This window comes from Zootoca vivipara, chromosome 1 (assembly GCF_963506605.1).
Source record: "Zootoca vivipara chromosome 1, rZooViv1.1, whole genome shotgun sequence".
Taxonomy (NCBI): Eukaryota; Metazoa; Chordata; class Lepidosauria; order Squamata; family Lacertidae; genus Zootoca; species Zootoca vivipara.
This window is the reverse complement of record NC_083276.1, coordinates 1,374,794-1,389,578: the sequence shown is the minus strand read 5'-3', so window position 1 is coordinate 1,389,578 and position 14,785 is coordinate 1,374,794. Positions and strand designations below refer to the sequence as shown.

General features: G+C 50.9%; 1 protein-coding gene across 5 annotated transcripts in view; it reads right to left on the bottom strand.

The window, feature by feature from the left end:
- Positions 1 to 14,785, bottom strand: part of RGS3 (regulator of G protein signaling 3) — a 75,474-nt gene that overhangs the window by 47,805 nt on the left and 12,884 nt on the right. For 3 of the 5 annotated variants that reach the window (XM_035136301.2, XM_035136222.2, XM_060268570.1), the window contains 6 exons: positions 13,286 to 13,344; positions 12,452 to 12,546; positions 11,452 to 11,520; positions 8,702 to 8,762; positions 7,336 to 7,426; positions 4,890 to 4,969 (listed from right to left, as the gene is read on the bottom strand). In XM_035136301.2, coding sequence (XP_034992192.2) covers positions 4,890 to 4,969; positions 7,336 to 7,426; positions 8,702 to 8,762; positions 11,452 to 11,520; positions 12,452 to 12,546; positions 13,286 to 13,344 — 455 coding nt within the window. Of the gene's footprint in view, positions 1 to 3,650; positions 4,849 to 4,889; positions 4,970 to 7,335; positions 7,427 to 7,799; positions 8,509 to 8,701; positions 8,763 to 11,451; positions 11,521 to 12,451; positions 12,547 to 13,285; positions 13,345 to 14,785 lie in introns of those variants that run through there. The other 2 variants (XM_035136568.2, XM_035136476.2) reach the window with 2 other exon arrangements.

Here is a 14,785-nt window from a genome sequence, read left to right as displayed (position 1 = left end):
CAAGTCTACTCTGGTTCAAAAGGCTACTCTCCAAAGCAGAAAAACCAATCTTGCTCTCTCTTCCCTGTGGCAGCCCTTGAGATATTTGAAAGTCGCTATAGCATCTCCTCTCAATCTCCTCTTTTCCAGACTAAGCATCCCCAGCTCCTTCAACCTTTCCTCATAAGGCTTGGTTTCCAGACCCTTGATCATCTTGGTTGTCCTCCTTTGCACAAGTTCTAGCTTGTCAACATCCTTCTGAAATGGTGGCACCGGGAATTGGATGCAGGATTCCAGGTGTGGTCTGACCAAGGCAGAACAGAGTGGAACTATTTCCTTCCTTGATCTAGATCAGGCATCCCCAAACTGCGTCCCTCCAGATGTTTTGGCCTACAACTCCCATGATCCCTAGCTAACAGGACAAGTGGTTGGGGAAGATGGGAATTGTAGTCTAAAACATCTGGAGGGCTGAAGTTTGGGGATGCCTGATCTAGACGCTATACTTCTGTTGATGCAGCCTAAAATAGCATCAGTTGGTTGTTGTTTTTTGCTGCTGCATCATACTGTGGACTCATGTTAAGCACCCAATGATGGAGGTAGAGAAGACTCTTGAGAGTCCCATGGACTGCAAGAAGATCAAACCTATCCATTCTGAAGGAAATCAGCCCTGAGTGCTCACTGGAAGGACAGATCGTGAAGCTGAGGCTCCAATACTTTGGCCACCTCATGAGAAGAGAAGACTCCCTGGAAAAGACCCTGGTGTTGGGAAAGATGGAGGGTACAAGGAGAAGGGGACGACAGAGGACGAGATGGTTGGACAGTGTTCTCGAAGCTCCAAACATGAGTCTGACCAAACTGTGGGAGGCAGTGGAAGACAGGAGTGCCTGGTGTGCTATGGTCCATGGGGTCACAAAGAGTCGGACACGACTAAATGACTAAACAACAACAAGCACCCAATGAGAGCAGACAGAGGCATCTTGACTGGGCTGCCGATTTGGAAGAGAGGAAACCTGTCTGACCACAGACACTGTTCAGACTTGGACTTGCATCCCATGTGGAGCTGAGTGCTTCCAGAGATGTCTGTCTCTTGCGTATCCTGTTTGACCAGCAAAGGGGAAAGATCTGCCCTTCCGGTTCCCGAGGAAGACCCCCACTAAGAGCTCCTCCAACAGGACTTGCTCAGAGGAGGAGGGAGTCTGTTCAAAGGGGCTGCGGGACACATTCTTCCTGCTTGGGAGCAAAAGGGCAACTCCCTGGTGATTCCGCCGAGGTCCAAGGGCAGCGCATGGGCCGTGCCACAGGGTGGTTTGAAAGACAGGGGGAAGGAGCCATAGTCAGAAAAAGGCAGACAGAACGACTATAGGAAGTTGGAGCCCAAGTCCCCTGGTTGAAGCATTTGTGGGCTGCTTAGCTGAGACAACTGAAAGGATTTAAGGATTACCGATACATAAAGCAAGCCAGGGAGATGGGGAGAATGCTTCCCTCTTTCTCTCAGGGCCACCCAGTGGAAACGGACCACAGGAAAAAGGACTACTTCTTCACATGTGTAATTAGCTTGAACTCACTGCTCCAATCTGTGATTGTGGCCACAAGCTTAACATAGTTTTAAAGGGGAAACTAGTGCAATTCATGGTTCTATCACAGGTATAGAGAGCCTCCATGTTCAGAGGCAGTCTATCTCTGAATACTAGTTGAAGGAGAACAAGCCATGTGGGTGAAAGCTGCTGGCTTCATGCACTGTTTGTGGCCTTCCTGGAGAGGCAGTGGCAGCCACTTGGCCGGTCACTGTGGAGAGAAAGCAGAACACTTGGCTAGGAGGACCTAGCGGACCCTCCTCAGCCCAATCCAGTCAAGCTCTGAGGCCCTTAACTCAAGGTTTTAGGGGACCCACTTCAGCATGAACAAAAGCATGCCAGCCTTCAAGCCCCACTTCATCCAGAAGAATGAAGAAGAGTTTCACATTGTACGTTTTATCCGCTAGTTATCAATACAAACTATCTCACGACAGCAACCTGAAGAGAAGCCAAGCCAAGTTTTCCCCTGGGCACAACAGAGGAATCACAGAGTTATAATAATAATAATAATAATAATAATAATAATAATAATAATAATAATATTTTTATTCTTTACACCCCGCCCATCTGGCTGGGTTTCCCTCTTGAACTGACCTGGAAAGGAGTTCTGTGTAACTGGAAAGGCTGCACTCCTCTAAGCTGACAAACGCCACAATCCTACACACACTTCCCTGAAGTCAAAGGGGCTTACTTTTGAGTAGCCTGCAAAGGATTGCATGTTGATACACTGCCTCCCTCTTCCTCCTCCTCCTCCTCCTTTGCTTCATTTAGGGTGTTTTAGGGTAGGAGATTGTTTGCATCATGGCAAACACACAGGGCAGCTTTTGCCCTATTTAGCTGCTGCTTCATCTTTTGGAGAGCCAGGGACCTGCTGGAACCTCATTGATGCCCAACTGGACCCCAAGGCCAAGGTGCCAGAAAGAGGTGGGGGACCTAGAGGGGTAGCTCATCCTCCCTCCAGGTCACAATCTCATCACTCCAAAGCCACAGGGTCAAAAGGTTGAGAGTGAAAGACCCCTCTGCAAGAGGCATCCCACACACCGCAAGAGGCACCCCCAGAGCACAGTGTGGCAGAAGCAGGGCTGCCCCTTAGGAACTCACTGAGGGGGAAGCTCCCAAGAAAGGCCGCTTGGACGCATTAGGGGAGATCAGGCGGTCCAATTAGTGGCTGGCTGGTAATAAGGGCACTAGCAATGGGGCATCTGTAGTCAAAGGCAGCATCCTTTTGACTAGCAGCCACTGGTGGAGACAAACAGAATAAAGCTGGACTCCTACCATCCTCCGCCACCTGCTTGCCCTGCTTCTGTGAGATTCCCAGGAGCCTCTTGCTAGACATGGGATGAAGGCAGCATGTAAGGCTGGGAGGGAGTTCCTTCTGAACCCTCAAAAGACAATTCTCTCTCTCCCTCTCTCACACACGCAAACAACGAGACCAAATCAATATGCAACAAGAGACGGCGCTGTGCGGTTGAGCTTGCTTCCCTGGATCGAATCTCACTTCAGCTACAAAGTCACCAGAGCTGCCACCCAGTCAGTGCATGGGGACTAGGGCACCAATTCAATGGAAAGCAGTGAGGCTGACTTCCCTGAGTCAGCCCACCTAGGACTGGGCTGTCAGAGGCCTTTAGGCAAGCCAGCCTCTCCCAACAAGGGAGTGATGAGACTAGAAGAGCCTGTCTGCAGCCGGATCAGGTCGACTGGGCCCCGTCTAGCCCAGCCTCCTTTCCTCACAGGGGCCAAGCACAGGATCTGAGTGCCGTGGCAGGGATTGACCCCCTTGGGATCCCCACCAAGCAGCATTCAGGGGCATTCCCTGCCCTGACAGGGGAGGGAGAACACTCATCCCGGGGTCCAAGCCTTCAGATGATGCAGGGACAATCAAGGAGGTCACCCCGACTCCTCTTAGAAAGCCCGGTCAGCCCCCCAGAGGAGTGGGGCAGGTCCACAGAATTATCCAGCCCTGGTGGGGAGAAGTGTGGGCGCTTCCCAGCACCAAAGCCAGTTCTGTGGGGTGCTGCTCCCGTCTCTTCTCAACTGGAGAAGGCCACACTCCTTGAACCTCGCGCACACCTGCTCCTGGGTTCGCATGCAACCGACCTGCCGGTAGCGCTGCTCCGAGCACACTCTGCACAGTCCGCTGAATCGGCTCATGTCCGCGGCCTGGAGCCTTGCAGCCGGACCAGGCAAAGCTAAACCATTCCCAGCTCTCCTTGGCGAGTGCAGAACAGAGGCCCCCTGCCCGCCTGCCTTCTGGCAGCTGAGAATAAGCCTCTGTGATCCTGGCATGGCCGCCCATGAGAACCCAGGAGCTGCTCAGCAAAAGAATGGCAGGAAGCCACCCCTCACCTCCCGGGCAGCTCTCACTGCCATGTGCTGCTTTATGATAAGCAGAGAGGCTTCCTGAGAACTCGAGGGGAAGAGGGAGAGAGAGAGGGAGAGAGAGAGTCAAGCTCCTGTCAGCTCTTTCACCCAGGCGGCCTTTGTTCACCGAGGCAAATCTCCCCGGCACACGGACACGGCCCAGGTTCTCACAAACAGTCAGAGGATGTCGGAGGGGGCCTTCCACTAGTGCTGTAAAAAAGGGTGGGGGGCTTACATTCACATTCATATGGGGAGAGTGGAGGAGAAAAGGGTAAGGACTGCAAGTAACCAAGGAAGGAAAGAAGATGCCCAGAAAAATCTCTCTCTTTAACTCTCTCTCACACAAGTAAACTCTTTACTGATGGGGATCTGCAAATCAGACCAGTTCATGGCTAGCTGCGTAAGAGGAAAAAAGCAACCCAACCGCTGAGCCTTCCTAAGCATGCGAGGGAGGGGCAGCCTTCTGACTCCTGCCTGCCTGTGCCCATGAGAAAGGAAAAGAACAGATAGTGGTGACTGTAGTGAAATGGCTGGCATCCATCTGTCTCAGGAGACAATGCAGGAGTGTGCCTTTGGGGGTGTGGTCAAGCTGGGAGAAAGTTACATGCCTGCTGTGGCTGCTGTAGAGACTGATACAGGAATGCTGCCAGGGATGTCAAAGCAAGGAGAGTCTCGTGCTTCCTCTCCTTCCCAGCAGGCAGGAGCATGCAAAACAAACACTTGCAAAACAGCAGGCGGGAAGTGCAATTTGCAGCAGGATTTTCACTGCAACAGTCCTCCTCCCTGTGGGCAGGTGAGGGAGGATGGTGAGGCACCCCAATCTCCTCAACATCATTGCAAAAAGCACCTTCTGACTGGCTGCCCCCTTCATGGGTGTTTAGCAGGAGCAGCTGAATATGATCAAGGCACCCACTTGCTCCCTGCCTTGGGAAAGGTGGTTGTTGAGCCCTGCCTCCCACACCTGCATGCTCCTACCTTGAGCTGCTCCATGTTCTCGTCCTGCTGCTGCTTCCCCAGTAACGCCACCACCGCAGCTGGCCTGGCCAACATCAGCTCTGCAAAACAATAGGAAGGAATCTGTCCATCACATCTGCAGCAAAAAGAGGGAAGGCCTGACCTCCCTGTACTGAAATATCCTGCTTTACATGCCTAATGTCCACTGAAGTTGCCAGAACAGCTTCTCATTATCTGCGCAACTTGGGGCAGACTTGATCCTGGGGGGGGGGGCAACGGAATTAGACACATTACACACTGACTCAGCTGCGGGGAGCTATGTAATATAGGAGTCTCCTCCTCTCTGCCCTCTTCCACCCCTATCACAAGGGTGAGAGTTTCTGCTATTTGTTACTAGTGTCCAATGGTTCTGCAAAATGTACCCACATGGCTTCCAATGACAGGAATATCTAACCCTGCAATAATAAACCTAAGTGTGAAACAAAAACAATGCAAAAATACAAAACACTGCAACGCAGCAGCACTAAAACAGCTATATTAGTAAAGTAGAACAATTCTTTAAAGCAGCTGGTTTTTCTTTGGTTATCTTAGAGATTTGCATTCATTCATCAGTTGACCCCAGAGTGATTTACAACAGGAGCTTTCTGGCTTAAAAACAACCACAACAGCTTGTCCCAAAACAGGAAGATCCCCCAAGGGGAGGCATTCCACGGTTTTGGACCAGCACTGAAAAGGCTTCGTTTCCTGTATTTGCCCACAAAGATGGGCTGAAGATCAGGACCACAGAATATGATCTTAAAGCATCGGCAAGATGTTTACAGTATAAGAATATTTACAAACAGCCAATTCAAGATGGTATACAGGAAAATCATTATAGAACCCTAAAACTTTAAAATCTTAAAATTATAGAACCATAATTTTACTGAACAAATGACCAGCTATTAATCAAATTAATTTACTGAAGTGCTTGGTAGAATATAGGAGAAAGGAGAATAGGGAAGAACAGGCAAATCAATGGGCAAATGGATATTCTGATACAACTCAACAGTGCCACCTAGAGCACCAGTGATTCTCACCCCTGCAGGGGACCCGAATGGACAGCATATTGTCTCTGAAGAAGCGTCTCCAGCGGTTGAGACCTCCTAAGCAATGCCTCAACTGGCCTGAACCACCATGCCTCTTGAAATGTCAGAGAGGAGGAATTTTCGGGTTGGCCAAAACACAACATTGCAACGGGGTGGTGCTGTAGCTGAGTGGGCAGACCACCTGCTTTGCATGGGGTTTGATCCCCAATGGCACTTCCCGGACGGATTGGGAGAGAGACCCTGCCTGAAGCCCTGGAGAGCCATTGCTGCCAGTCAATATGGGCAATATTGAGCGACATGGACCCAAAGGGTCTGACTCAGCTTAAACCAGCACCCCATGTTTCTCTGTAGAGCAACCAGTGATGTCAGAGGTGAGGCCTGTTTTGCCACACAGCCAACAGGCAGCCTGTCTTGGAAGAGAGACCCGCCAGGCTCAAATGCCCATAAATACATAAGATGTTACTACCTTCAACCTTTGCCTTCCTCCAAACATCAGAATTCCAAAGATGCTCCGCAGGGAACTCTGAACATGTTCCCAAGCCCATGACTGCTTAAGTAGGTAAAATGCAACCAGCCAAGTTAGACTGACTTGTAATTGTTTGCAGTGGTACCTCAGTTTACGAACTTAATCCATTCTGGAAGTCCGTTCTTAAAACGAGGCATGCTTTCCCTAATGAGGCCTCCTGCCACCGGTGCCCTTCCACCGTCGGATTCCATTCTTAGACCAAGGTAAAGTTCGCAAACCAGGACATTATTTCCAGTTTTGCAGAGTTCATAAACCGAATCGTTCATAAACAGGACTGTTCTTAAACCGAGGTACCACTGTACTTACAAGCCTGTGTTGTGTGTGAGAAATGCCTTTCCTTTCCCCACATTGTTAGTACAGTGGTACCTCTACTTACGAATAACTCTACTTACGAACGGAGCTCCGTCCGCCATCTTGGATGCAGTTTAGATAGGATTTTTTCTACTTACAAATTTTTAGATAGGGTTGCTTCGACTTATGAATTTTTTCTCCCAATGAATTCCTATGGGATTCGACTTACAATTTTTTTCGACTTACAAATGTGCGTTCGGAACGCATTAAATTTGTAAGTAGAGGTACCACTGTATGATGAAATATGTGCAAAAGGGGTATCTGGGGACTAGCCATTTTCTGAGCGATTCTTTGTTCCTCCAGCTAGGCCGGAAGGGGCGTGTACCTTCTGGTCGCCCAAGCAGCAGCCATGGAGGCCAGTCCAGAGCAGTCAGGGCAGGCTTGCCTGGGGGTCTTTCCCCTGCACAGTGTCCACAAGCTCTGCAACAGGACCCCAGGGGGAAACACATCCCCACCACCTTCCTCCCTTGAGGGAGGCCCACAAGCATCTCCCAGAGGGACCCACCTCTGCTGTGTTTCTGCCGCCGTGAAGCTGCCTTCAGGTGCTTTGTCCTGCCCAGGTCTTCCCCCAGTAGGTAGTACCATCCGCAGATCTCCTGCAGTTAGAAAGAGAGTCAATAGAAAGAAGCTGCAGGAGATCCCATACTTTTCTGGATTTAGAAATCGCTTCCCAGCTGTGTTTCTATTTGCTAGCAAAATGCACATCACTGTGCGTGTACATGTGTGCGCAGACCCGCTCTCATCATTAAAGAAAACCAAGGTAGCCCCCCCCCCATTTGCAAAGCCCAACAAAAGCCACCTGGGAAACCTTATCTGTGTTCTGTTCTGCAGCCCAGCTGACGGGATGGCGGAATGATGGGAGGGAATAAGAACCTGCTCTTGGGCTCATGTTCTGATTGCAGGTTTCCTGCAATGGAAATCTGGTGGGCCACAGTGAGAACAAGATGCTGGACAGGATGGGCCACTGACCTCACCCAGCAGGTTCTTCTTATGTTCAAACTGGACGTCTCCAAGGCTTCAATCTCCATCTTTGAAATGGGGATGTCGCTGAACCCCAGTTGCTGATCTGCCTTGAGGATGAACATCCCAATTGGCTTCAAATACTTTTCTAATTAAAGTCGCTATAGACTGCTGCATGTGGTTTATACGTTTTTATTTTAAAGTTGGCAGCAGAGCAATAATCTGCCCGCAGCTCTGACATGCATCTGGCTCCGGGTGGACAACACATTCTCTGCTCCCCAATTTATTTTATTTTATTTTAGTTTTTTTTATTAAAAAAAACCCACCTAGTTACGGTTGCTGTTGGTTTAATGGGGTGTTGTTGTTTTTTGGAGGGGAGCCAATTTCAGGAGGCACTGGGGTGGAGGTGAGGTCCTGGCCAAAAGCCCTGCTGTGCTGGCAGGAGACCTTGTGCAGGGCTTCCTCTAAGGGGTCTCATGAGTAGAATCCCACCCGGGGTTCCATTTAGGCATCACGACGGCATGGAATTTCCACGTTCAGAAATAGCAAACTAGTTTTTGATATGGGGGGGGGGTTCAGTGACAGCACACACCAAATCCCACCTCTATAGAGAGGAAACTGCATGCCCTGCAACAGGCCCAGACCCAGGATTCTCTCGCCTGCTTAATACCGTACATCTCCCCAGCCCCAAACCCCTGTCCAGCTTGGGAAGACGTCAGCAACCCTCCCCACCCCCGTAAGGCAAAGACTGGTGCGCTGCTGCTGCTGCTGCTGCTGTCATGCCTCATCTCTTATTGCCATCACCACAGAGATATTAAAGCATGAGGGGCTTCCTCCTCCTTGGGCCAATTAGCTGTGCCACAGCTGTGTCCCCACCGCACAAGCCAGGAGGGTGGGAGGCTCCTCCGTACCTTGTCTGGGCTCAGCAGAGTCTTCACGCCAAAACTCATGCAGCCGAGGAGTTCACTCTGCCTGTGGGGAGAAGGAATCCCGAAACAGAGTCATGGAGATCAGGGCTGCCGCTGCTCCCACGGCTCCTGCTGGGGTGTGTGGCTGTTTTGTCTCCCCTGCAAGGAGATCTGGGCATTGAACCAGAGCGAGGAGACACTTTGGTCTGTACCTTCCAAGCTCCTCACACACTTGTCTGGCCCCAAGTGACGTCTTTTGGACATCACCAGGCTCCCGTCGGCCATGCAGGTTGGCAAAGTTCCACAGCACACAGGAAGCTGCCCATGTGCCACGTGGCCTCACTCAGTGGACCCTGTGTGGACCCTGAAGAGGAAGAGGAAGAGGAAGAGGAAGGAGGTATCCCCCTGCCATGTGTCTGGGTGGAGAAGGCAGCTGCAGAGGACTTGCCTAGCTAAGGCAACTTTGGTTGGTTGGTTGTAAGTCGCTTTGGGTTGCCCTGGGCATGGTAACACAACTAACAAATTTAATAAGGAATAGGAATAGGAATAGGAATAGGAATAGCTGAGTCAGCTGCCCCAAAGAGGGAGACACTCAGGGTATGGGAAATGGAGCCTACCACTGGATAGCTCAGTTGGTTAGAACTCAGTGCTGATAACACCAAGGTCGCAGGTTTGATCCCCATATTTGAGGGGGTAGATGTTCCTCAGGGTCCCTTCCAGCTCTATGACTTGAACATCAGAACCAGCAGCTTTAAGGTCCTCCCGTCCCTCACCCTGCCACACCCAGTATCTGTCAAAGAGCTCCGAATGGCCAGGGGGCCCGCCAAAGCCCCAGAGCTCTGTGGAAGAAGGGCCTGGGCTAGACCTGCTCTGGGGTAATGTAAGAGCTGGGACACATTACATAACAATGCCTAGGAAGAGCCCGACTGCTAGAGCACACCAATGTTGGTTGACCCAGCGCAGGGTTTTATGTGAGAAGAGCCATGCTGTGTCAGACCCAGAGCCCAGTATCCACTGGGAAGCTCATTAAGCAGGGCTTGAAGATGACTGTCTGCTCCTGTTGCAGCTCCCCAACAACCAGGACTCAAAGGCAGGCTGCCTGCAAGAAGAGAGGTTCCTTGTAGCCATTGTGACTAACAGCTGTTCTGCTTCTATATATGCTGATAGTAAGAGCTGTTCAGCAAGGGAACGGATTCTCTTGGGAGGGGGTGGGCTCTCCTTCCTTGGAGGTTTCCAAGCAGAGGTTGGATGGCCACCTGGCAGGGATGCTTTAGCTGAGATCCCTGCATTGCATGGGATAGAACTGGATGACCCTCAGGGTCCCTTCCAACTCTACAATCTTATGATTATTTTAGAAAGGTTTCAGGCTGCAGGGGCTGCTGGAAATGCCTAAGGCCCACGGCCAGCCAGAATGAGTAAGCCCTGCTGGACTAGCCAGGGCTCCATTCAGGGTTCTGGGAGGGGTGAGGCCGAGTCCAGGGGCCACCATTTTCAGGTGAGATTCAATCGGATACCAGAAAATTCAGATTGCAGAGTTACAGTTGGTTGGGGGCTCTTGCACAACAAACTCACATCCGCAAAAGATAGGTCTTTCTGCGACAAGGAAAGTGATGGGAAAACATACTGGAAAGTGTAGGATGTCAAATCAGGACGATGCATGCTTCATAAACAGGTTGTCCGGAAGCACCCTGAGGTCCTAGCAAAACCCCAATGCGCTGATCCAACTCTCTGGTGCTGACATGGCTGGAAACGCAATTCTGGTTCCATAATGGAAAGGCACAACAGGCAGGGCAGGCTCACTAGGTGGGGGCCCCTACCTGCCACTCACTTTAACACCTAAACTAGCAGATCCCCTCTCGTTCAGCCACACTTGCTTTAAACATTCTCTCATCCTTTAAATACTGAGCATATACTATCTTTTCTTTAGTTAGTGAGTTACAACAGCCAGATACAACCCAAAGCCTGACACTTGGTGATGATGCCTACAATTTTAATGTGGTAAAGTAGGTATTATTATTATTTTTAAAAACTGGCTCTTTGAAATATTTGGACAAGGCTGGATGTTCAGTTAGTCATGTCATTTGGTGGGGAAAAACACAGGAGATATTTATTCAGTGTCAGAAAGAGGCGACATATGAAATTCCAAGACGAATCTCGTCAGCGACACTGTAAATTCATCCTGCAGTTTCTATAAATACCAAATGGATTTATGTTTTCGCTCTCTTTCCCCTCTCGCACGCTGTTCACTATCAGATTACACATACAGATGACATCACCACCCTAATCAAAAGGTCACACCACTATGGTGGCTTACAAAATAAATTATCTTAAGAAGCACCATCTTCATCCGTCTCTCAAAGGACAGCAGGAGGAACATGCTGAGCAAACTTTTATCCACAGAGAGGGAGTTCATGCTCAGCATTGGGGGCTGTGGTGGAAAAGCCCCTGTTCCTTGCAGATGCTAATCGACCCCTTTTGTTAGATGGAGCGACACACACACACACAATCTGCTCAAAAGACCTCAAATGCTGGGGCCAAGGCAGGGTGCCATAGGAGAAGCCGGTCCTGAGCTAGGCAGGCGGACCCTGCTCTTCCCTCAGAGGCCTTGAGCCGAACCCTGAGTCCTGTGACTCTGGAGCCAATCCCACAAAGGCTACTCACACGCAAGGGAGCAGCTTCTGCTGCAACACCACTCACATGACAACAACCAAAGGCTCAACGGTGTTGTAGTCTCGCAGCTGCATCTTCCTTACCTGGAATTCCTTGGCTGGTTCCACACAGTGACCAGCAGGCGCTTCCGCTCATCTTCCTCTGGCAAAGGGCTGGAACACAAAGCAGAAAGGATGCGACCATGAGCCCCTGGGGGTAGCAAGGACCCCGTCCCGACTGAGACTTCTCCCTCAGACCCTCTCACACTGACTTGGCTACCTGTGGCAGAAATCCAGAGCTGGCCGCAGCTTATGGATGCTTCTGATCTGGGTACGTATTTCCAGCTCGCATTATTTATTCCAATCCAACCCCCTCACCTAGCTCTGTCCTCAAAGAGGCTGGCCCAAGGGGAAGGTGTGCTTGAGCTGAGAAGGACAGCCAGCGTCCCAGAGGCAGAGCAGTTCAGATGGGAATTAACAAGCGCCATGAGAAGAGGATGCATGTCCACCAGAGGCACCAACACTGCTGCTCAAGACTGAGAATCCAACCCAGGAAGTTCAGGGCACTTGCCCCCGCCCCCATCATGCAACAGCACCCTTAGAGAAACCCTTTTTACCTGGTCCAAGTCCCCCCCACGACACCAAGGGCAGCTCAGAGCCCGGGAGAAGCTGTCTAGTTCAGAAACTCCAACAGTGGGGAGGGCAGGAGCCTAGCGCTTGTGTGTGTGTGTGTGTGTGTGTGTGTGTGTGTGTGTGTGTGTGTGCACGCACGCACACACACACAGACTGACAGTCACAGACAAGTCAGCTTTGTGCACGGGGCTGAGGCATTTGAGCGGCAAGGAAACAGCAGAATAGTGTCTGTCGCTCTTCATCTCATGGCAGCAGCTCCCCATGCGTGAGGCAAGTTGTGCTGAGGCATAATAGCTGACAAGAGATGGGGGGGGGGAGGTGAGGAGAGGGAGGGAGAGAAAGATTGAGAGTCAGAGAAGCAAGGCAAGTCCTAGCACACTTTCTCTGGCTCAGGGTGGGCTCTGGGACACGAGAGGGGTGTGAGAGAGAGAGAGGGGGGGGAAGCAGCTGACACCCCCATCCCCATACTCACAAGAGGAAATGCTCATGGAAGACAGGGCATTTGCTGTCCAGCACAGTCCTGGTCCTCTGCCTGCACTTCCGATCTGTCTCCGGCACAAGCGACACCTTCATTTGGAGAAGAAGAGAAAGAGCATTGCTGTTATTGTGTGTTAACCCTCTTCTGGCTAGAGCAAGCTTCCAGCCAACACACCTAGATGAGTGGGAAACCGGCGGCTTTGAAATGGGGAAAAAAACCTCACCTGGATGTCAAAGCATGAATGGAACCCACAACGAAATGTCACTGCTGGCTTTTAAAATCCCATGCTGGATTTTTGGGTGGGGGGGGGAGAAGGGGACAGACAGCCTTCATTTTGTGAAGTTATCCAGATAAGCCCCCTAGCTTTGGCTCAGTTCCACAGAAGTGGTGGAATCCTAAGGCTGGGTAACACAAGCAGCAAGGCTGAGAGGGCCAACGAGGCACAGATGGAGCCAGGGGCCACTCACAGTGCCCCTCACCAGAGGATGCTCCTTTTAGGATTGCACCTGCCACAATTAACCTTTGCAATCCTCACTCCAGAAAAGCAGAGGCAGCAGCAGCAGCTGCAAGATCCGCAGCACCAAAGAGCCGGCTGAGATGCAGCAGAGCTTCCTGCATCCCACACTTGCTCAGACTTCTGCTGGCAAAGAGAAGGAAGGGTTTGGTTTCTTTAGAGATGCATGTAGCAAAAATCAATGGCTACAGACAACTTAAGTCAGCAGCTTGGCAAGAAGGAGGGCCTCCTCCCCTGCTCCTTCAGGGGAATCCACCCACCACGAAAGATTACTGTCTCGACATCAGCACCCCTCCTGAGGGTGGCAAGCCTACCTTGACAAAGGAGTCACAAATCCGGTACTCCTTCCCCATCAGGCCCTTGGCTTCCATGACTGGGGGACAGGGAAGAGAAAAACAGAAGAAGAAATTGCATTGAAACGGGAACAGAAGCAGCGTATTTTGCTGAGAGCAGGGGGGAAAAGGGTAAAATTGGGATTGCTAACCCAGCGCCCCAAAAGGCATTCAGTGGAGTCCCCAGAAGGGGTCTCGGACTCTGAGCTTTCATTAAAAAGTCTCCAGCTCTCCTAGAACAGGAGTGAAGAAGCAAAAACTGCAGGTCCCCATCATTAACTGTACCTTTTTATTTGTGACCGCAGCCATTTTGTGACTGGTGCTATCAGAATCTTCTCAAAATTCCATATATGCCCCCGGACATGGAAAGGTTGGTGACTGCTGGATGCACTGAGAGACTGTGCACTCTCTCACTCTGTCTCTCTCACACATACACCCTGCAGCTTCCAGCCTATTTGGTCTGCCTAACTCACTCAGCCCTTGACTCCACAGCTCCCTGCTGACTCAGCATAATGCCCCAGCCCCTCTCCTCTCCTCATGGAGATAGCCCTGCCTCCCCCTTAATTTGAGCTTGGGAATCAAACCACCCAGCGATTGATGCATTCCACCATCCTCCATAAAAGAAGGAATTTGGTACCAGAATGGCACAGAATTCAGCATCCTGAGAATCTCAGCTGTTCTTTTTTGTTTTGGGTATTTTTGTGTCTATGGATGCAAATATAGACTTGAAAGTGTGCGGGGAAAACATGGTGAACAAAGCACATCCACATTACAAACTGGATCTGGTCTAAACACCTCCAGGGTTCCTCCTAAAGACACCTGAGGAGTGTAGTTTTGGGAGGGCACTGTTGACCCATCAGCCTAAGCAGATGGTGAGCTAAACTGGTTTGGCACTAAAGAGAAGAGGGATTCAGGGAAGCTCCCATTGTGGTCAGGAATTGCGCTTCGTATCGCCCACTGCCTTTCATGCAGCAGAAGCAGGATAATCTATGACAAAATCTTCTCTTATAACAACAGTGTGTAAAGGCATGCAGATTTAGCTTGGTCTGCAAAATAACAGGTCCAGGGTTTATCTTTTTGTCGCCAGAGTTTTGTTTTCTTCCCAGCACCCCATCCTGCTTTCCTTCCTGGAACTTGCTCTGAGCACCAGGGCTCAACCCTGGAAATGTGCATCATGTGTTTTTTGAAAAGAAAGAGGGCCTCTGACCACGTGCAGCATACCTTCCCATGGCAGCTATAGAGCACATGACAACCTACAGGCTCAGCTCAGGCCAAGGGGTCTTCCACCTGGCCTTGAGCCCCTTTCCTTAGAAGCTGACCCACTGGCTGCAAAGGGGAGAGAACAGGATCCGGTCCCAGCCCCTTCACCAAGCCCCCTCTTCATGCACCCCTGGGTGGCGGTGACAGCAGCAAAGGGTCCTGCCATTCAGGGAGGGAGGCAGGGGGAAGCAGGACCCCACCCCATGGATTTCAGCTCACACG